Source organism: Pristis pectinata, chromosome 31 (genome assembly GCF_009764475.1).
Source record: "Pristis pectinata isolate sPriPec2 chromosome 31, sPriPec2.1.pri, whole genome shotgun sequence".
In the NCBI taxonomy this organism is placed as follows: domain Eukaryota; kingdom Metazoa; phylum Chordata; class Chondrichthyes; order Rhinopristiformes; family Pristidae; genus Pristis; species Pristis pectinata.
This window is the reverse complement of record NC_067435.1, coordinates 12,279,575-12,302,294: the sequence shown is the minus strand read 5'-3', so window position 1 is coordinate 12,302,294 and position 22,720 is coordinate 12,279,575. Positions and strand designations below refer to the sequence as shown.

The window sequence follows — 22,720 nt, the reverse complement described above, 5'->3', positions numbered from 1 at the left end:
ATCTGTGAAAACCTCCCCAGGAACATTGAAATTCTAGTCAGAAACTAGACTGTTAGAGAAGCTGAAAATCAAACCGCAGACGCTGGAAATCTGAAATGTTAACAGAAAATGCTGGAAGCACTCTGCAGGTTGGGCAGCAGCTGTGGAAAGAGAAACAGTTATCATTTCAGGTCTGCGACCCTTCATTAGAACTGGAAAAGGGGAAAAATGCATTAGACTTAGGTAGCAGAGAAGAATGAGTTGAACATCTCTGACAGGGTGAGACCAGATGACCTAATGTAGCAGTTAAAAACAGATTAATCTTTTGTCTGTGTAATGTGTTGCTAATGGTAATTGCGGGACAGGATTACTATATAAAAAGGGAAAAAATGAGTCAAAATGACAACACGTTAGAAAGGCCATGGCTGATGCAGACAGAAAGTTGGAGAATTCAGAATCAAGTCCCACAGGCTGCATCAGAGGAACACGTGGGCATATTGCAGCCTTCAGGACCAAATACTGTTGACTGTTGTCATTTTGGCTCATCTTTCTTTATATTATAAATATCATCTGGCCTGCTGAGCACATCCCACAGCCTTACCATAGACCACAATACATAGACAAAGAAGCGTAATCTGATCTTAACTACTCCATAACTGCTATTTGGTCTCACCCTATCAGAGAGATTCTCTTTCTTCAACCCGTCCTTTGCGGCTACCTAAAAAAAAACAGATTTTTCTCTTTCCCAGTTCTGATAAGGACCCTGGACTTGAAAGGTTAACTGATTGTCTTTCTCGTGCTGCCTGCCCCGAGCATTTCCAGCATGTTCTGCCTGCAATGGAAGCTAATGCACCAATAGCTTTAGCAGGGACCAGCAGCTTTGGGGTTGGGGGTGGGAAGTCTGCTCAGAGTTACTTTAACATTAAGCAACTGAACAGCAGATTAGAGTCACAGTAGCTGAATCTGGCTGTAGCCCAGTGCAGAAATGTAGCCAAGATCTCTAGAAAAGACCAGGGGTTTGGAATCTAAGTTTGCATTGAGGTGTCGTGTTCACTTGCATCCCTTAAAAAAAATAGCTGCAGAGCCCAATTAGTCACATGTACATCAAAATACACAGTGAAATGCATCTTTTGCGTAGAGTGTTCTGGGGGCAGGCTGCAAGTGTTGCCACGCTTCCGGCGCCAACATAGCATGCCCACAACTTCCTAACCTGTACGTCTTTGGAATGTGGGAGGAAACCGGAGCACCCGGAGGAAACCCACGCAGACCCGGGGAGAACGTACAAACACCTTACAGATAGTGGTGGGAATTGAACCCGGGTCGCTGGTGCTGTAGTAGCATTACGCTAACCACTACACTACCGTGCCTGCCAGGTTACTTTGATCAGTACCTATGTGACTTTATTCACTTGCCTCTCATTGAAAGTTAGTTAGTTGCCTCCTCATGCTTCTTTGATCTGGAGTAGGTTACAGCACAGTTCTTTATTTGTTCAAATATTTACAGTGATCTGCTTTTACAGAGTTCAGAAGTGTAAGTTTACATATTAATGGTCTGAGAGTGACCAGAATTTTGAAGGTAGGGAGGTAATTAATTGAAGCTTTCAAGATGAAGGGGAACTGGCTGGGTAGGTGAAGAGAAATTATTTCCACAGGTTGGGGAGTTTAAGACGATGGATCTAAAAATTAGAGGCAGTCCCATTCAGGAGTGAAGTAAGTCACTGTTTGAAAGCCCAGAGGGTGTTGATATTTGGAACTCTTCCACAAAAGACAGTTGATGCCAAATCAGTTATTAAATGGGATCATAGCATAGTGGACTGGTGTCCAGAACCATTGATCTGAAGCAGCAAGTTCAAATGCAGTGTGGAAATTTTAAATTCACGTAAAATTCAACTAAAGAAATCTGTAATAAAATGCTTGAATTACTAATGTTAACCATGAAACAACAGGGTTATCATAAAAACACATCTGATTTACTGACGTCCTTCAGGGACTGGTAACTGCTTTTATTGCCCAGTATGGCCTGTACGAATCCAGACTCACCAAAGTTTATGGACTGGATCTCAGTAAAACATTAGAGCTACTGCAGCACGTGGTAGCAATTCAGTGCTGCTCTTAATTGCCTTTTCAGTTCAACAACATAGCTAAATGGCCAGTAAATACCAGCAATATCTAAATTCCACAAATGAATAAAAAATTAATTTATTGATTTTATTTTTATTAGCTAAAAGTTTTGAAGTGGGTATATGGAGTTCGGTTTACAGATCGACAATGATCGAGTTGAATGAAGGAAAAGATCAAGAAGTTGAATGGCCTCTGCCTGTTAATATATCCAGGTTTAATCAGAAATAGCTAAGTGGTCCCCATCTTTAAAAGCTTTAGCAAACATATAAGCCAGACTCTTTACATACTAATGACTAGTTTCTTTGCAGTGTGCAGGTGGTTTAACATACCAGGGTGTACTGACATCCTTTGGTATGTTCAGCACTAATGAAAACTACACTCATACTCTCAGGGCAAGGTGCGGATTAGAGACGAAGTTAAATGGGAGCTTCCTGCTTCTTGTGGTCTATATGGAGTAGCAGGGGCATGCTAGCAAATTCTATTGCTGCTCCTTGAAAGGGGCATGTTGAGATTATAGCAGTAGATGAGGTGGAAGAACTTGCACAGCCATCTGAGCATCATAAAGCTGCAGATTGTAGGCTACATGGTTTTATGTGCAGAGATCGATAATTCAGAGTGAAACCAGGCTAATGTTGAGGATCGTTTGCAGAGTTTAGGCTTGCATACAGAAGGTTGTAGGGTGATTTTAATTGGGATGTTTAAGATGATTAAAGGATTTTAGCTAGAAGTAAATAATTTCCTCTGCTGGGCAAGTCCAGAATGAGGCGATGTAATTGTAGGATTTGAGCCATTCTGGACGCATTTCTTCCCATAAAGGGCAGTAGGAATCTGGCACTGCTTCCCCAACAAAAATGGTGCCAAGCCTAGATGGCAATTGAAAATTTCAATTGAAGTCTATTGATCTCATTGCGTTAAGAATTATGGCACCAAGACTGGTTGAGTTTATGATGTAGATTAGCCATGGTCGAGCAGTTAGAGGCTGAGTGACTTCCTCTTGTTCCTCATTAATCTAGGAAGAGGCACTATAATATGCATCCATCTGGAGGATCTATAGTTGTGTTTGGGTTGGAGAGAGGCTGTTTAACATTACAATCGTCTTTGCATTTGAAGGACATCCAGACTCTGTTTTAGGTCGCACTACGTTTCAGGTCATTCCACCTCATGCTTTTTGAACAATGTGAAGCAAACTTCAAGAGCAGCAGTGAATTGCTACCATGTGCTACAGTAGTTCTAATGCTTTACTGGAATCCAGTCCAAGAGATAAGGAATTGTTAGTTTGCCAACAGAGTTCCAAACTCCAAGTCCCAAATGGATATTAATACCAAATTCATTTCATTTTTCAGTCACCATCTAGCCCTAGTAACCATCCCAACTTTGCTGCTATTTGTTACAAGTCTTTCCTGATTTCAGAAAAGATTTCCATGTTACAGATTTCCATGTACCACAACATAACTTCTGTAGTGATGCTGTAATTGTTTTAGAACAATCCCAAAGTGCAAAGTTGAGTAGTTAATAGTGCAAGACTTGTGAATTCCAATTGCATACTTGATGTTCCATGTTAATGGCACAGTTTGCTACCATGCCAGAAGCTCTTTGGTCTACCAGCTCCACTACCGGTCTTTGACATTCCCTCTTGTGATGGTTCCACCACATCTAATAATTGTGCTGTCCTTTATCTGCACCAGTTTGGAACATGGAGCTAAATCAGGCTATGTTTGTTTTTTTTTCCCTGACTTTTTCAAGATGGCTGTCTCTCCTCCAAATTTTAACATACAATTCACTAAAAAGGGACTACAGAAAAATTTTGTTTTAGCTGCTTTACTGCTTTTGTATATATGAAAGGGATGCAGTCCTAGGAAATGATTGGTTCAGTGGGTGGATCTTGGCACAATATGCTCCTATGTACAGAGGAGCACACTATTCATTGCAGCAAAATATAGCTTTTTAAATCAAGGACACGAACCTCAAGGAGCCAACAGCATTATAGACCACTGGAATATTCAGCCTGTGAGAGGGTACCCCCCTCCTTCTGGGTCTGCATATGTGTATTTGTAGAGATGTAATGCTTTAAGTAGGTAGTTCTGTTGTCTGTATCTTTGTTTATAAAACAATTTATAACAGTATTTTAAAAGTATGAAGAGTTACCTAACAATAATATTGTTATTGATTATATTCTATATATGATTGTGGTCCAGTAGTGAATATATTACATAAATGTCTAGCTTGGACGTATCATCATCACTACTCTCTTCAAGGAGTAGGCTCCTCCACGGAATTCAGCCCAGTAAACACCATCTTGGTACTTGCTGCGATAGTGCCCTCCCTTATACCATACTCCATTCAGGTTTGAGTGGGCACAGGTGTAGTACCACCAACCTCCTTTCTGATAGTGGGCACAGTTACCTGTAAAGAAAACAGATGGACATTGAACTCAACAATGGTGTTCTGAAGAATTCGCTGAAACATGCCCTCTGCAGTTCACCCTAATGGTTGAGATAATATCATATCACACCATTCAGGAGTAAGATCGGGGAAACATTCCTTCACACTAAGGATACTGACATTTTGGAACTCTTCCCCAAATTGAGAGACATTGACATTTTCAAGCCTGAGATGGATAGGTGTTTATTGGGCAAAGAATGTCAAGGGACATGGAGTGAAGGAAGGTAAATATAATATGAGACAGATCAGCTGTGTTCTAATTGAATAGCAGTGCAGGCTCAAGAGGCTGTATGGCTGCCTTCTTTTGTTTCTAGTGTTAAACATTGACAGTTTATTAGTTATGCTTTGGAATGAGGTGACGTTATGGAAGGTATTGAATAAGCAGGTTTATTTTTATGCACTCTCTATCTTTGTGGAGTCTTCAGTTTGCAAATTTGACCTTGGTTGGAGTGTCGGGTTTTCACATTTCATGTCCTGAATTTCTTGCAAATTTGAAGAGGAGTGTTTTTTTCATGTAAAAATCAAGTGAGGCTTAAATAATAGATTCTCAGTTTCCAAAACTCTATCAAAAGTTGTGGACAAAGCATATATTTTAGATTTAATGGTGAAGTAGATGTGAGGGGCTGAATAGTCTTCTCCTGTTCCTTGTTCTAATGTTCTCAAGTACTCCTTGAAGTCTCATCACTGTTGGATTGTTAGGAGCCTACAGTGTAACAATTGGCTTTCATGTTTACTGCATATATAAGAAAAAGTACTTCATTGACTGTAAAGCACTTTGGAAGTTATGAAAGGTGTTACAGAAATGTAGGCCTGTCTTTTATTGAATTTATCACTCTCTCTGTGCAGTCTTTTTCATTGAAGGATTGGGTAACGTTACAGGTGATCGCTATAATTGATGAACACTGCAAGTCATTGGTAGTTGTCCCTCAGATATTACCTCAGGTTTGTATTTTTTGAGGAGAAAATATGAAAACCTGGAAACCTGAATGAAATATTTAAATGGATGTGCAGAGCAGGTCAGTTCGTATATGATGGGGTCCTCTCTAATAACTTTTGTCCATTACTTGCTGACTGACCTGTGGGGTTTTTTTTAAACCTTGTCCCTAAATATAATGAGCCCCCTTTTTGGTTGATCTTTGACTGTGTGCTCTCATTCCAGAGTAGACCCTACCTGAATATTGGTCCCGGTCTCTGTCCAGAGTGGTGAATTGCTTGTTGTTGTGCCAGGATAAGGAGTCTCCAGCATTCCCATGATAATAGCCCAGTCGCAACCTGTAGAAGTCTCTCTCTGATTCCAGATGGAAGTTGTCATACTCGGCAAACACTCTCCTCCCTTGCCAGTCGTCCATGAGGATGAGGAGTTTATAATCATCCTGATTTGTCAGCCAGTAGATGTTCTCCAAGCCTAGCCAGTACTCGCCATCTATGTTCCCAAAGCCTTGCTACAAATGAAAATAGATTTAGTATCACAACAATTTTTCTGTGTGTGAGAGACATGTTTGGATCCTTTGAGAGGCAAGTGTTAAGAAATCTGACACATTGGTTCCACTCTACTTGTTTGTCCAGTGTAGTTTGTTTATTAAAAGTAGCTTCAATTGTTGAAATTGCAATAATTTATAGTTCAATGTTAATATTTTCAGAAAAACAGGATCTTGGCTCATTATCAAACCTGCCTGCTCACTGGTACAAAACTTATGTCATCTTTCTCTCTTCCTCACCCCCCCCACCAAAAATAAAACGTCCTGAGCGTTGCTTCACACGGGCTTTCTGACACTGAATTCTGTTCGAATCCTGTCCTGTTTGTCCGCCCTGCTCTCTGTCCTCATTCACATTACATCCTCTGCCCTGCACCATCATCAATCCCACACTTGCTGATCTTTCTCAGTGTTCTGACCACTGGTTTAAACATAATCTTCACATGGCCTAACCCCCTCACTATCCAGGACATACCCTCTTCTCGTTACTGCCATCAGGGAGGAAGTACAAGAGCCTGAAAACCCAAACTCAACGATTCAGGAACGGCTCCTTCCCCTCTGTCATCAGACTTCCGAACAATCCATGAACACTACCTCATTCTTTCTTTTGCACCATTTACTTAATTTTGTAATTTATAGATTTTTGTGTCTTTGCACTGTACTGCTGCAGCAAAACAACAAATTTCATGACATCCAAGTCAGTAATAATAAATCTGATTCTGAACCACCTATGCCTCCACCTCCACCCTCCCTACCACCATTAACCACTGAACTCTCAGTTACATCATCACTTCCGCTGCTCGTACTGTTCACAACCTTGGTGTCATGTTTGACATGATTTGAGTTTAAGACCACACCATCTCTTATGCTATGGATTTGTACCTTCAAATGATGCCCAACATTGCTCCTGTCTCAGTTCATATGCCATTAAAACCTCCATCCATCCCCTTATTACCTCTAGACTTATCTTTTCCAATGCCCTCAAGACTGGTAACCCTTGCTCTACCATCCATAAACCAGAGGCTATCCAAATCTCTGTGCCTCAGTCTTAATTTGCATACTATTTTCCTGTCATCTAAGTTCCTACTGACCAAAACTGGCACTTCATTAAGCAGGACCTTTTTAGAATTTTCATCTTTTACAAATTCCTTGATGCTCTTTGCCTCTGTAATCTCCTTCAACCCTAAGACCTCTGTCTCCTCTGACCCTGGCTGCTAATTTATTTCCCCAGTTTAATTGTTCTTCCTTTCATTGCCGTGCCTTCAGCAGCCAAGGCCCTAAGCTCCAGAATTCCAAACCTGCTCTCTACCTCTCTTTCCTCTAAGGTGCTCTTTAATACCTACCTCTCTGACCAAGCTTTTGGTCAACTGCCCTAATACCTGTCCATTTTTATTTGAACATGCTCCTGTTAAGCACCTTCAAATGATTATGTTACCTTAAAGATTCTATGCAAATGAGTTGCTGCTTTGCAGCAGACACCACACAACCTCTTGCCCACCCCTTTTAAATGCCTTTTCAGACTGGGTGAAAGTGGCAAGACTGGAAGATGGTGTTGAAGAAGTCATATGGCATGCTTGCCTTCATCGGCTGAGGCATTGACTACAAGAATGTTACAGTTGTACAAAATGTTGGGTGGGCTGCACTTAAAATATTGTGTGCAGTTCTGGGCGCCAGACTACAGGAAAGATGTGATTAAGCTAGAGAAGGTGCAGAAAAGAATCAAAGATGTTGCTTGATTTGGAGGGCTTGTGTTATAAGAAGAGATTGGATAGGCTGGGTCTGTTTCCCTGGAGCAAAGGAAGATGAGAGGTGACATGATAGAGGTATCTAAAATTATAAGAGGAATAGATAACCAGAGTCTGTTCTGCAAAGTAGGGGTGCCTAAAACTAGGGGGCATAGGTTTAAGGTGAGAGGAAGGAGGTTTGAAGGGGTTCTAAGGGGTAATTTTTTTTACACTGAGTAGCTGGAATAAGCTGCCAGAGGAGGTGGTGGAGGCAGGAACAGTAACAACATTTAAGAGGCATCTGGTCAGGTACTTGAATGAGCAAGGCAGAGAGGGATTTGGAATTAATGCAGGCTATTGTCATTAGTATAGATTATCATGAGGGTCAGCGTAGACTCAGTGGGCCAGTTTCTGTGCTGTACGACACTATGACTCTAAATATGTCCAGCCACCTTAAGCTTGTTCCATTTACTACCCAACCTCTCTGGCACCATTTTGCACCATGAACATAGATGTCAGTAACTTGCAAAACTTTCTGTCATGTGAAAAGAATTATTTTTTTTAAAGTGCAAGTTTTGTCTTCATTGTTAATTATGGGGTAGAAAAGCTATTTACCCTCCTATCCATCAGTTCATAGCAAGATTCACGTCTTGGGATAGACCCAAGACCAATGTACTTGACACTTACTTTAACTAACCTTGTAATTCTCCCAAGTCCTAAAAAAATTGACCGACCCGTCTTGGCGCCTCTGGATGACTGTCCAACCACCAGTGTCCCTCTGCTGTTCACACCACACTTGCATCAGTCGATTGATGTTTTTAGGCTTGATCAGGTAAATTCCATTGGCTCTGTGACCTTCTTCCAAAACCTGGAGGCAGTCTTTCCAGGGACCTGCTCAGGAGATCACACCATAATACAAAATAGATTTCTTAATTCCCAGTACTAAATCAAAACATCCAGCGTGCATTCTCCAGCCACGATCACCATGAACAATTTTGGCAACTTTACTCATTTCACCTCCCCACCCTCCTCCTGTGGAAAAAGCAATGGTCATAAATCCAGCAGGAGATGTGAGAACTGGAATCGAAACAGTCTGGGATCTATTCACCACCTTGGTCTAAAACAAGGCACTTTAGGTGCAGTAAGTCAGCTAGAAGTGGAGAAATGGACAAGTATGGTGGCCACCTTCTGCCTAATGTGATCCTGAATTTGGGACTGCGACAGATAACCTGCTGTTGTCGGTTTGACTGTTGACCAGAGCCTGCTGTTCTTCTATCTAACTCTACCTGAGTGGTTATCGTTGTTTTCATCGCAGGAAACACCAGGCTGTGCTGTATCTTGGTGGATCGTCAGCCCTGATACTTGGCTTCTAGTCTGAGACTTCTAGTGGCGGTACAATCTGACCAGGGCCAACCACTAGTGCAGTGCTAACCTAGGCTGTTTCCTGTGCCGATTGGTCCATGTATTGCCATTTCTGTGCAATGTTCTGAGGGCTGATAGTTACGGCCTGAAGTACAATGTCAAAATCGAGTTTATTGTCATATGCACAAGTCCATGCATGCACAGGTGCAATGAAAAACTTACTTGCAGCGGCATCACAGGCACATAGCATCAGATACACAATATTCATAAGAAAAAAACAAATTAATAACACAAATTATACGTTTTGTTAAAGGTGCAGCTGATCAGAGCTTGTTACCTTGTTAGAGCTATGGCATGGTATTCTATATTATTTACAGTCTACTGTGATAGCTTTGGCCTTTTTTCACAGGGAATGAGGCTAATAGCTGTGGGCAAAGGCTTGCTCTGCTATCTGAGACATGACTGGCAATTAACAAAAGCTCAAAATATTCCTGTCCCTGCAGAATGATGTATTTTTGTAGTTTCTCCCTTGTGCTTTGTTTAAATAGGTTTTTAAAGTTTCTTAATTACTACTTTAAGCTTCAAAGCACACAGTCACCTGCACTCAAAAGTAAGCAGTCCTTGCACAAATTAGACATTATTGGTGAGTAAGAGGGAATTGTGTTAGGGATGCAGAATTTAAAAGGCCCAGTCTTCAACCCTTCCCCACTCACTATATATAGTTTCACCAGCATTTTGCCCTTGGGAACTTCACTTGTGTTATGGTTCCTTATTTTCTGGTCAATCAGACTTGATGCAGTGTGTTCACCCAAAGTAATTTTTAAGATGACACGCAGAACTAAAATTCCTTTTGCATCTCTTTCAATATATCCTAAACACTTTACAATCAACGAAGTACTTTTTGAAGTGTAGTCACTGTGGTAGTGCATGAAAAACAGCAGCTAATTTGCACACAGCAAGATCCCAGTGATAATGAGAGATTATGGAACCACTATTCTCTCACCTGATGACTTGGTAGTTGTCACAATTGGAACTGTAGTAGGAAGAGACTGTTCCATTCTCTTCAGTCTGTCCTGTGTCATGCTGTATACCTGATCTCTCAATATTTCATTGCCAGAGATCAGACCCTTGCTCTTGTTGGTGCTGCCATTCAGACTGTTGGCTGTGATAGTGACAAGAGATGCTTGTCCTGACCCCTGCTGGTAAAGATAAATTCTAGGTGTCAGCTGGTACAATGGACTCTCAGCCACGGATATTAATTTCCTGACTTAAAGCTTGAGAACATTGGCCTTGTGCTGAAATGTTAGGGACAATTATCTGAGAGAGTATTCCAAGAAGGGTTCAAAGAGCCTTGGACCATTTTGACCCTGTGTTGATGACAGCTAAAGTTCTATTAGGTCAAACCATAAGCAGGCCTCATCTTTTTGACATATCAGGAATGTATGTTAGGCTCGTGATAGGCTCATCCAGAAGATTAAAATGCAGGGGATCCATGGTGACTTGGTTGTTTGGATTCAGAATTGGTTTGCCCATAGAGGACAGAGGGTAGTGGTCGATGGGACTTATTCTGGCTGGAGATCCGTGACTAGTGGTGTTCTGCAGGGATCTGTTAGTGATGTATATTTTCATCATTACATATCTATCTATTGGATGAAAACATGGATGGGTTGGTTAGTAAGTTTGCAGATGACACACAGATTGGTGTTCTGCATGAACTTGTTACATGCTGACTACCTATTGAAGATACTGAACCTTGCTGGGGTTACACTTGCTCAGATGCCAGGTGCCCTTGGATGCTTGTGTCTATGCTGAATATGCCATAAGTGGGAGGTTGTTGACAAGCTGTTTCACCATAAAGGACATTGCAGCTTTATACAGTCTGACTTTCCCATTCCATATCCAGTAGGGAAGGTTATATATTGGTAAGGAGCAGGATTATAGGCTTTTTCCTTCCCTTCTTCCTAGTCCAATAATTTTAATGTAAATTGTAATATGTGTTTCTGCACTGCACTGGATCTGGGATGTATTGTGTATTTCTGCTATTCTGAGTATGTGGGATCTTTACCCATAGAATATTGTTGAAGAAAGCATTCTAACTGGCACTGTAGAAGAACATAGAGACAGGAGGATAGTCTTTTGCCTCTTAAGTTTGTTCCACCTTCAAGCAAAACCATGACCTAATTCTATGTATCCACCTTTTTCACACACCCATTAATACATTTGGTTATCAAAAGAATATGAATCTCAGCTTTTAATAAATGAAACACCCGTAAATTACTGTTTCCTGAAGAAAGTTCCATCACCCCCTGTGTAAAGGATTGTTTCCCACCTTGATGCCCAAATAACCCGGCATTAATTTTTAACCTCTACTCCTGGTCTGACACTCCCCAACAAATGGAAATACTTTCTGTCCACTTGCCCTGTGCTTTCCCCTTGATTTCTAGTGTGTTAAATTCCAAGGAATACAATGATCATTTGTGGAATTTGCAGTGCAGTGGGAGCACTGTATGTGGCATTATTAGAGAGAGAGGAAGGCTTTGTGCACTGAAACAAGGCTGCTAATGTGATAGGCAGCTTCTGTTCCCAGGACCACCCAATATGGCTGTCAAAAATCCTGGCTTCCTGAGCTATTGGGACGCAAGTTCTCTACATTATATCCTCTCCCCCAGCGTATGCAGAGATAATTAAAGTGCTGATTGTAGTGCAGCTGATTTATAATCTGTTCTGTATTTGCGGAACAGCAGTGTGAATACCTTTTCATCTCTGTTAGTGTGCTTGCTCTACATGCTTGATTGAACTTTACAAAACCATAAACCTTTTGCTGTATGGTTCATATAACGAACTTCAAAGACATTTGAAGTGGTCTAAGAATTATACAAATAAGCAGTTTCTTTTAAGTTAAAAGCCGTATTCGCTTGGAACAGGGCTAGATTCTAAATTTATTTCACTCTGCCATCTAAGAATGTTTCTCTGGCAGTTTTAATTCCAGATCTCTCTCATTTTTATAGGTGAGTTTTTAATTAGTTCATGGGATGTGGGCCTCTCTGTCAACAATACTGCTGTTCATCTGTTGTTGCCCTGAAGCTGGGGGTTGTTAAATGTTTGTGCAGCTGAGGGGTTTGCTAGGTCTCACCAAGAAGGACTCAGGCAGCAGGCAGATCTCCTCTCAAATGACACAGTCATAACTTGGAAATGTATTGATGTTCCTTCATCATTGTGGGATCTAAGCCCTGGAACACCCCACTCAACAATAACGTGGAAGCAGTTTCATCACACGGACTGCAGTGGTTCAATAAGCTGGCTCACCACCACCTTCTGAAGGGCAGTTAAGGGTGGATAATAGATAGGTTGAGGCTAGACGCAGATTTGAGGAACAGCACCTCATGTTCCACGTTGGTAGTCTCCAACCTGATGGCATGAACATCAATTTCTCTAACTACTGCTAACGACTCTCCTCTGTCCCTCCCCCCCCTATCCCACTGGCCCCATCACCCCTTCTCTATCCCCTCCCCCGCCCTCTCGACCTTCCCATCACCCCCACATTCCTCCCTCCAGTTCCCCTCCTCACTTCCCTTTATTCCATGGTCCACTGTCCTCTCCTATCAGATTCCATCTTCTTCAGCCCTTTACCACGTCCACCTATCACCTCCCAGCTTCTTGCATCATTCCCACTCTCCACCTCACTCACCTGCCAATCATCCCCCTCACCTGGATCCACCGCTCACCTGCCAGCTCTTGCTCCACCCCTTTCCCCTACCTTATTCTGGCTTCTCCCTCTTTCTCTCTACTCCTGATGAAGGGTCTCGACCCGAAACATCAATTGTCCATTTCCCTCCATAGATGCTGAGTTCCTGCAGCATTTTGTGTGTTGCTCCAGATTTCCAGCAACTGTAGTCTTTCTTGTGTCTTAAGAAGTACTGACTCTTTCAGATCCTACATCACAAGAGAAAGTAATGTGTGACTGGTATGTGGTGCCTGGACTGGCACCAATGAACCAATCACAGAATCGTACAGCACAGAAATAGGCCCTTCGGCCCACCATGTCCATGCTTGCACATCCTATTTACCAGCAATTGGACAACGATGCTCAATGATAGCCAGCACGGACGTGGTGGGCCAAAGGGCCTGTCCTCTGTGCTCTGTGACTTGTAACTAATATTCTTCAGGAAAATAAGTCTACCAACTTGCCCATTTGTAACTCCAGATACGCAGCAATGTAATTGACTCTTTGACGCTCTGAAATGGCCTTATAACCACAGTTAAAAGAACAATTAGGGTTGGGCCATGAACGCCCAGCTTGTCACTGATGCCCGCATTGCCAGGAGTGAATGTGAAAATGAATCTCATTGAAAAGTTCAGGTCTTTTACCTGTTGGTTCTGTTGATTGTGCACAGGGATGGCCTGTCTGCACTGTTCCTCCAGCTGAGCAATAGTGCGGCTCTGGTTGTTCATGAAGGTGGTGAGGGCTGTGTACTTGCGCTCCAAGTCCCTGTACCTGATCGACAACCTCAGCACTTCGGCCGTGACATTGAGCACCTTGTTCTCCAGCCTGGAGATCTCCAGGGAGTCATCTTTCTTCTGTATGATCTCATGCAACAACTGGGCGTAGAGCTGAGATACTCTGGAGTTCATGTTGCGGCTTTCCTTGCGCAGAGACTTGACTTCGTCGATCACGCCTCCGTCCAGTTCCACCATCTGCCTGAGGTCTTCGATCTGCTGCTGCTGCTCGCGCATCTGATCCCGCACCGCCAGCAGCTCGCTCTTGTTCACGGCGTCATTTCCGCTCGCCAGCGCCTTGGTACTTAGGCAGATGGGGCCAGTCAGCCGTTGCTGTGGGACAATGAAGGTGTAGGTACACCTGGTGGATGGTGTACTCTCGGGGGATCGAGCATTGCGACTGTTGGGCTCCCCGGTCTGTGCGCGGTCGTCTGCATCGGTTCCTGTGGGGGCCTTTTCGGCTCCTGCTAGTCTGATCAGCAGGAAGAGGCTAATGGTGAGTTTCAGCATTGTTCCAACAGGGCTGTGTGAAGCAGTTTCAAAACCTGCAGTAAAATATAGGACCCTAGTCAGACCCCACTTGGAGTACTGTGCTCAGTTCTGGTAACCTCACTACAGGAAGGATGTGAAAGCCATAGAAAGGGTGCAGAAGAGATTTACAAGGATGTTGCCTGGATTGGGGAGCATGCCTTATGAAAACAAGTTGAGTGAACTTGGCCTTTTCTCCTTGGAGCGACGGAGGATGAGCGGTGACCTGATAGAGATGTATAAGATGATGAGAGGCATTGATCATGTGGATAGTCAGAGGCTTTTTCCCAGGGCTGAAATGATTGCCACAAGAGGACACAGGTTTAAGGTGCTAGGGAGTAGGTACAGAGGAGATGTCAGGGGTAAGTTTTTTACTCAGAGTGGTGAGTGCGTGGAATGGGCTGCCGGCAACGGTGGTGGAGGCGGATACAATGGGGTCGTTTAAGAGATTTTTGGATAGGTACATGGAGCTTAGAAAAATAGAGGGCTATGGATAAGCCTAGTAATTTCTAAGGTAGGGACATGTTCAGCACAACTTTGTGGGCCAAAAGGCCTGTATTGTGCTGTAGGTTTTCTGTGCTTCTAAAATAAAATACTGAGTTTTTAGGCTTGTATTTCTGTCCCACCTTACCACTTTAATGATGTCCTAAAGTGCTTTACAAGTCATAGAATGTAGCAATTGTTGTATTGTTGGACATATGCTAGCACTATTTTACATAGTAAACTCCCACAAAAAAAGTGATAACGTAATATGTTTTAATGATGTTAGTTGAGGGATAAATATTGGCCAATATTTATCCCTCAATTAACGTCATCTTGCTGCCTTAGGATCCTTTACATCCACCTCAGAAGGTGGACAGGGCTTCGATTTAACATTGCATCCAAAGTGGAACATCTCTGATGACATTGTGTTCTCTCTCTGTAATGAACTGGAGTATCAGCTTTTTTTTTTTGCTCATGTTTTTTGGTCTGGGACTTGGATCAGAGGTGAGAGTAGGATCAACTGAGCCACAGCTGAAACTAGATTAAAGTGAAAGTGATGTTGTGTTTGGACACCAATAGTCCTCTGCCCAGCAAGCAGCAACATAACTGAGCTTCCAAAGTTCCCTCAGGTGGTTTATTGGCCTGCTCCACATTTAGTGCGGCCACTCCAGACAGTAGCTGCTACCTGTGGAATTGCATCCAGGGAGAGTGCCAGTGCCATTTGAAGGGGAAAAGTGTGGGAGTATATTTGGATTTCAATTTTTTTTTATTTTGCTTTCCCTACTCTCCATTGCCTTGGCCCTAGCATCTCTGAAAACTCTGACTTTTGCCCTCATCAGAAACTTGATCATTCCAGATTTTATTTCCCTCACAACTCCCCCCTCCCTCCCCCACCACTTTTACCTTTAGTATGTCACCTGCCAAGGCACAAGCTCTGGAATTCCCTCCATAAACCCCTTGGCTTCTTTTAAGATGCTCGTGAAAATCTACCTCTTTGAGCAAATCAATGACTGTCCCCTCCTTGGGCTCCACTGATGGAACCCCTGTGATGTCCCTTGATGTTAAGCACCAAGTAAACATGACCCTTTGTTGGAAAAAGACATTGGGGAAAGTCATTGCAATATTTATAGCTGCTCTGATTTCCATTCATGCTCCTTTTGGATTCTTCCCTCTGCCAACATATTTATAGATGGAGGATCTCACTTGAGACTTCATCCTTGTGTATTAATCCTGACTTTGTCATCTTGGTTAAATCCCCAGGAGGAGAGCTGTAACAAAACATTCCTAAAATAACCTTCCATTTTAAAAAATAACTGCTTTTCGGTGTGATGGACTGCTCTATACTGTGCATTTTGTATCTAGGATTGCCTGACTGTAATGTGTTTGTGAGTGCAGTTGGTATTTTCAAGGTCTGCTTATGTTACAAGGGCAATGAAAACTTATCTTTGAAGAAAAAACATTGACAGGTTATATGGACAGTCGGTTGCAGAAATGAAAAAGAGAAGGGACATAACTTGTGTTTGCTGCTTCCTTTAATTACAATTATTGTGTCTTCAATTTATTTTCTTAAGAACCAACATTGAAGGGTTTCAAAAGTATGGAAGAGTTTTTACCTTTTGTGAGATTATTAATGGCTCTTGAGAAAGCAATGAGCTAGGCTTTGAAATATTGCAGTCTGGTGAAGCTGCTTCAAAAGTGCTGTTGGGCAGAGTTACAGAATTCAAAGGTAGAATGGTCAGTGAAATGGCAGTAGAAAGAAAAGAAACTCTGAAAAGGATGTGAATGGTTCTATATAAATTTGAATCTCCCAATTACTTTACTGTCACTTAAGTATTTTTGATATGTATTCATAGATGTAATGTAGGAAATGCAGCAGCCAATTTCTGCACAGTAGTCTCCCATAAAGAGCAATGTGATGATCTTTATTGTTACTCAATATTTTCAAGGAACAGTTTAGTCCAAGGCGTTCAGAGATTTTTAAGTATACGGGGCCTCTGTTTAACATCTCATCCAAAAGATGTTGCTTCTGGCAATGCAGTACTCTCTCAGTACTGTGGTTGGATGCATCAGCCTAGGTTTTTCTGCTCAAGTCTCTAGAGTAGGTCTTTAACCCAAAAGCCTTGAGTTGCAAGAGTATGACCCACTAAGTCAGTTTAATCATTCAATGCTGACTGATGTCAGCTCAGCCTCTTTCCATCAGCTTTGCTTCTGTCTTACTAAATACAAAAATAAAATGCAAAAATCAGGAAGATTTGAAAGGTGTTGAATTGTAAATGTGATAACACGTTAGAGAAAAGGGACGCTTTTTGTTCCCTACCGGGACAGTGTACACATTCACATAATAGCATGTTCATCCAGCAAATTTCCCTTGATGAGATTGTTTATACATGTACTTAGCACATGTAACAGAGTAAAATGTTGATGCAAGTTTAGAGATTTGAAGAACTTTTAAACCACAACCACCCCCGCCCTGCTTCTCAATCCTGGCCCCATGCTATGTAACCTCACACTCCCAATGAAAAATTTCTGAAGCACTTTGAAGTTTCTTTGTTTGTTTGACCAAGACGATCGCCTTTGTAGAATCAGGTTGGCATCACGTGTAGTTTGGTGGAATGCTGCCTCGTGGTTTGCTTTTATTATTTTGTCGGATGTGGGTGTTGCTGGCAAGGGCAGCATTTATTGCTCACTTTTTCCTAAATGTTTTAAAAGCTCTTGCAAGCAGGAACAGATGTGCATTTATATAGTGCCTTCCACAGCAATTCTAGTAGAGTTACACACCACAGCAACAGACCCTTCGGCCCAACTCATCCATGCCGACCAAGTTGACTAACTGAGCTAGTCCCACTGCCTGAATTCAGCCCATATCCCTCTAAACCTTTCCTATCCATGTACCTGTCTAAATGCCTTGTAAACATTGTAATTGCCTCTACAGCTTCATCTGGCAGCTCATTCCACATACTCGCCACCCTCGGTGTAGAGAAAAATTGCCCCTCACGTCTCCTTTAAATTTTTCCTCCCCTCATCTTAAATCCGTGCCCTCCAGTTTTAGACACTACCCTGGGAAAAAGACTGACTGTTCACCCTATCCATGCCCCTCATGATTTTATATACCTCTATATCCATGCCCCTCGTGATTTTATATACCTCTATAAGGTCACTCCTCGTAGCGTAAGAAATGCTGCGTTGCACTCTGTATAAATTTACAACAGGAAGTATACGTAGCCCAGTGCTCCAGAGACTAGGAGATAGCAAAATCATCTTCTGGGCTCCCCAGTCATGATCACTTTCCAAGAACACAAGTGGACAGTGTGCTAAGACTTGTGCTCCTATGTGATGCATGCTGTATTTGAATAGTTGTCTCTTATTTTCTGGGTTTGAGTCAGGTACTTGCAGCTTAATCACAGTTCTAAGAGTGCTGGTCTATCATTTGCAGTGTATTGAATAACAAAAAGGCCTACCCATTGGCCAGCAAAGCAATAGAGAGCCCCACAATGAGACTCCTGAAAATGTGAGCCAGGGAAAGTTCAACTGGTCCATCAAGCCTACTCTGTGGTCTTGTCTTCATTAACCCCAACCCACCCACGACCCTGTATTATCCCCATCCTCTCCCCTAAGGTTCACAGTCTCCTGAGAGAGAAGAGAAAGGCCAGGGCCAATTCCTACCACCCCCTACCTCTGGAAATTGAAATTGGCCCAGATCACAAGCACCAAGTGCCATCTGTAAAGACTCATGCACGAGACAATCTCTCCTCTAGTCAAGAAACTGCTGTTCCCTCCAGAAGGCCATGGATCAGCATCCCATCCCAGTGTCGTGTTCTGAAGCCCCTTGGTTCTAGGGGGAAGCCACCACCAACATTTGGTCTATTTACATTTTCTCCATGGTCCTGCCAGTCAATCGAACTGGAAGAATCTATTGATAGGCAGAGGATCCAGCCCTTCTGAATGTATCTGCTGATGCATCCTAATGGAAACTCAGTTTGGGGAACAGGTCCTACACCAGACATGTATGAGAAAACCTTTGAAGTAAATTGAGCTCACAGACTTTGAAAAATTTGGAACTCCAAAGTGAACACTGCTCTCAGCAGGTGTTTGCCCTTGTTCCCTGCTGTGACTGTGTCATGCAAGAGTCTTTGCAGATGACACCTGGTGTTTGTGACCCAGTTTCGGTTGCTGGTGGGGTTAGGCATTAGAGTTTTGTCTGTTTTCTTGCCTCTCCAGGAGACGTTTCCTGTATAAAACTTTTGGAACATTGTCTGTCCTTCCTGATGGCTTCCAACAGCTGTGCAACAAGCCTGTGGTTGTGACTTTTATCCTTGTGTTTCTGCGTCCTTCCCCTTGGCCTTTGTTTTTGAGAGCCTTTTGGGTTGTGATTGTGGAGGAAAAATATAAACAAAGCATTACAGCATCTGTGATTTTTGTTTACAGAAGTAAAGTCTTGCATCTTGCCCCACCTCCCCTTGGTAATTGTTTTGTCCTTTTGTCATCCTTGTAATTTGTAGTCATTTCTTGAAAAATTAATGTTCAATTTTGTAAATGAGGATTTTGGTGCTTAAATGAATGAAGTCAAGTTCCCAACTGCCTAAAAGATCTCACAATGCCTCTCTGGAGAGGGAAGGGGTATTCCGGAGAGAGGTTGGATTATGTCGGAGGCTGCCGGTCATGTATGGTGAACCATATAGCTTTCAATGCTATGAGCACAACATTATTCTGTGCACTTGAGACTGCAAGTGACATGGGCCACATACGCTGAAGTTCCTTCAAAAGTTGACTCTTATCTGGTTCATTGCCATGGAATTCACATCTTGCAGACAGGCCTTTTAAGTACGCTCCTTGGTGTGCACTTTCCCCACTATGTACACCTTACTGCAGTACCCCATGAGGAGTTGGGAGGAGGCCCTGCCCAGCTCTCCCAAAAACCTCTGGCTCCATCACGGATCAAACCTCCCCTCCCTATCCCTGGCCCGATTGTGTGTTTGACTCCTGATTTCCCCATCCTCCATTGCACACTAATCTTCTGATCCTTGCCACAGTGCCTCTTCCCACCAACATTCCCACATTCCACAGATTTCCAAACTTCCTCTGTTAGCTCTCCACAGTTGCCAGTACAGAAGAAAGGTCTTTATGTGGCTTGGGCTTTGTGCGTATAGCCTTTGTCTGCCAAAACAGCTGCCACCAGTGCCCTGCACTTCCCCCACCTCCCAGCCGTGCCCTGCTGTTTGAATGTACCTTTCCTGGCATGGACGAATATCTAGCCCATTGCTTCTTATCATGAGAAGTATCACCTTATGGGTGAAAAGTTGCTTGCAGATAAAAATAGGTTGTTTGCAGACGATAATTTGGACAAAAGTGACTTGTGTTGGTAAACTACCTTTTTAGCAGCTGAGAAATCACTTCTTGAAATGCTGGAACTGTTTTGCAGACACATACCACAGCCGTTCTTACAAAAAAGTTGTATTTATTAAACGTCTTTTAATGTATAAACCATCTCAAGGAATTTCACAAGACTATTGCTGAACAAAATTGATACTGACTTGCATAAAGTGAATGGGACAGATGTGGTGGGTTGTAAGGCATATGGCTTTGGCAGCTGAAGGAATGGCTGTCAACAGTGGAATAATTAAATTTGGAGATGATGAAGCTGGGAGTGGAGTAAAACAATTTCTGGGAGAGTTGTAGTGCTGGAAGAGGTTATGGATAAAGGGAGGGGGTGAGTTCTAGGGGAGGGTCTTAATATGAATGCAAGCAGGACTGAGATGAGAGCTTTACCTGCGACTTAGTTTCTCTGAAAGAAATGTTGGCCAGGAGTTTAGAACTATTCTTTGGCCTTCTGAAGTTACAAGATGTTTAATGACAACCTAAAACACCAGGACTCATTTGCGACATAGACTATTAGCCCACTGAATAGAAAATGTGCTTAAATTTTTATGTCTTTGAGAAATTCTAGTGCATCCATCTCTAAAAGTAGCAAACTGAGAATTTTTTAGATTAGAAAAAAAATCCATTCTTTTTAAACATTCTTAAAATCTAAAAGGCAAACAGACTTTAAAGCTGGTTTTTCTGATGCTGAATTTTGTAGTAAATGCCCTTACCTGTGTTTAGCAGACTTTTGAGTAGCTGTAATGTGAATATCTGATGGTCCTAGATGTTCTCAGCGTCTGACGAGGGGAAGGATTCGTGTAAAACATACTGTTGTAGATCTCACTTCAGTAGTTTGCAACTAATTGGATTCCTGGTTGTACTTAAGCAGGCTGGGCAGGGGAATTTCTCTGGTTTTAGATTATTGTCCTCTTAGTTGAGTCGATGCTGTGTTCTTCATTGTTCTATTACTGGAGTGAGACAGCTGAGAGCGGCTGCAACTTGTCAGTGCTGTGTGTGGGACAGTGAAGAGAGGCAGCCACCGTGCAGCTTCTCTCAGTACTATTACTCTCGCTCAAAGCAGCAGCCTCGCGTCTCCCCGCCCATTAGAGGCTTGGCTTGTTAGATTAAAGGCTGAATGCTGTCTTCTTACCATGAGTCCAAGATAACTGACCTGACTCCTCCCTAAACAGCAATGAACTCCCTGTCAAGATCCATCTGATCCAGGCAGGAAATCGCACTGCTTCAAAATTCCTATTCTCTAATTTGAGTTTACCTTTTTCTCATAAACTGAGATGTTTATTAAAACTCCTGAAAACAATTTGAAGTGTATATCCTGTGTGAATATAAATAGAAATTAGTGGAAAAAAAAACTGATAACCTTCAGGGAGCAGGTGAAAGTGTGTGTACACATTTGTGAAAGTGTGTGTACACATTTGTGTAAGTGTGCGCATGCATGTGTGTGCACACGCAAGGAGGTCTGTGTTCTCATCCTTTCATCCACTTACAAAAATGTGTCCTCACTCTCAGCAGCTGGTTGTTTTTCACCAAAGCACCCCTTTTCACTTGTGAAATAGGACTGAGTGTTGGCACTGTATCCGACTGGGCAGGGCCTTGCAGCAGTCCGTTGGCCATCTTGATAAGACGGCTTGGGGGTGAAGTAAGTAGACAACTTTCATTTATATAGCACTTAATACCTTAGGATGTTCCATGGGAGTGCTATCAAAGTAAAGTTAACATCGGCCACATAAGGAGACACCAGAAAAGATGACCAAAAACTTGGTCAAAGAGAGAGGTTTTAATGATAGAGGAAATGAAATTTAGAGAATTCCTATCCTTAGAGACATCATAATAGCAGTAATCAGTGTGCAAACGTGGAGTTAAATAAACACTCAGCAGTGTTCATCATGTACTTCCCTATCAACCCTTTAATCGTGTCCTGACTCTTGGTTTGTTGGTTCCACTGTTTATGAACGTGTATGTCTTAGCACCTACACACATGAGCAAAATGAATGGCTTCTTCCCTTCTGCAATGACCTCCTTTCTACTTATTCAATTCATGATTCAATTGAAAGAATCTTGAGGCCCAGTCACCTTGATTTGTACCATGCCACTCCATGACTGATGTAAACACAAAAAACTGGAGTCTGTGAACTCCACTGTTTCAGTAAACTGCGCTGCTTCACAACTCCAAAAGGTGAAAAAATGTCCAAAATCTCAGGAAAGTCAAACAATACTTTCCACTGCAACTGTCCTAGCTAATCTTCTTTCATCTTCATTGTCAGTTTTCATAATGGCACCTTTCAAGCTATGCAAGCATCAAGTAAAAGACCCATGTGTCAGCAGCCTTTACCATTCTCTCTGCAAAGTTATTCTATTCTTTGTGATGTGGCCACTTGGAATAGATTTCATCACTTAAAGGAACCTCTGCCAGTAAAGATCACCACAAAGGCCTTGGCAGCTGAATGCACTTAAATTTGGGGGTAAACATATGGCCAGAATCTGAGGAGGGCAGGGATCTGAGGGTTATTGGCTTAGAAGAAATTATAGTGATAAGAAATTTGAAAACAAAGTTTAGAATTTTAAAATGGAGGCAAGGGAAAGGGACCAAGTGTAGGTCAGTGAGCACTGAGTGACTGGTGAATGGGACATTGCTGCCTGCACCCCAACTCCTGCAGAGTTTGGATGCCCTCAATTTTTGGAGGTTAGAATGTGGGAGCAGCTTTGTATTGGCATCATCAAGTTTGGGGCAACA

General features: G+C 42.5%; 2 protein-coding genes across 3 annotated transcripts in view; one reads left to right on the top strand and one right to left on the bottom strand.

The window, feature by feature from the left end:
• LOC127585040 (ras-specific guanine nucleotide-releasing factor RalGPS2-like) overlaps window positions 1-22,720 on the top strand; it is an 81,662-nt gene that overhangs the window by 32,370 nt on the left and 26,572 nt on the right. The window lies entirely within an intron of this gene.
• angptl6 (angiopoietin-like 6) lies at window positions 1,537-20,995 on the bottom strand. Of its 2 annotated transcripts, none has more exons than XM_052042170.1 (6): window positions 20,700-20,995; window positions 13,471-14,144; window positions 10,106-10,301; window positions 8,438-8,631; window positions 5,713-5,983; window positions 1,537-4,502 (listed from the first exon to the last, which is right to left on the bottom strand). In XM_052042170.1, exons 2-6 carry the CDS (start codon window positions 14,107-14,109, stop codon window positions 4,318-4,320), a joined length of 1,485 nt encoding a protein of 494 aa, XP_051898130.1. In that variant the 5' UTR covers window positions 14,110-14,144; window positions 20,700-20,995; the 3' UTR covers window positions 1,537-4,317. The 2 variants fall into 2 exon arrangements, with proteins under 2 accessions (XP_051898130.1, XP_051898131.1); XM_052042171.1 differs by having other exon boundaries at window positions 10,106-10,298.

Excerpts from the sequence above, each read along its gene's own strand:
- angptl6 (XM_052042170.1), bottom strand. The coding sequence starts at position 14,109 with ATGCTGAAACTCACCATTAGCCTCTTCCTGCTGATCAGACTAGCAGGA. Across the intron at positions 10,302-13,470 it reads ACAATCAACAGAACCAACAG|CAGGGGTCAGGACAAGCATC; the intron begins GTAAAAGACCTG and ends TATCTTTACCAG. Across the intron at positions 5,984-8,437 it reads GGACTTGGGAGAATTACAAG|CAAGGCTTTGGGAACATAGA; the intron begins GTTAGTTAAAGT and ends TTTCATTTGTAG.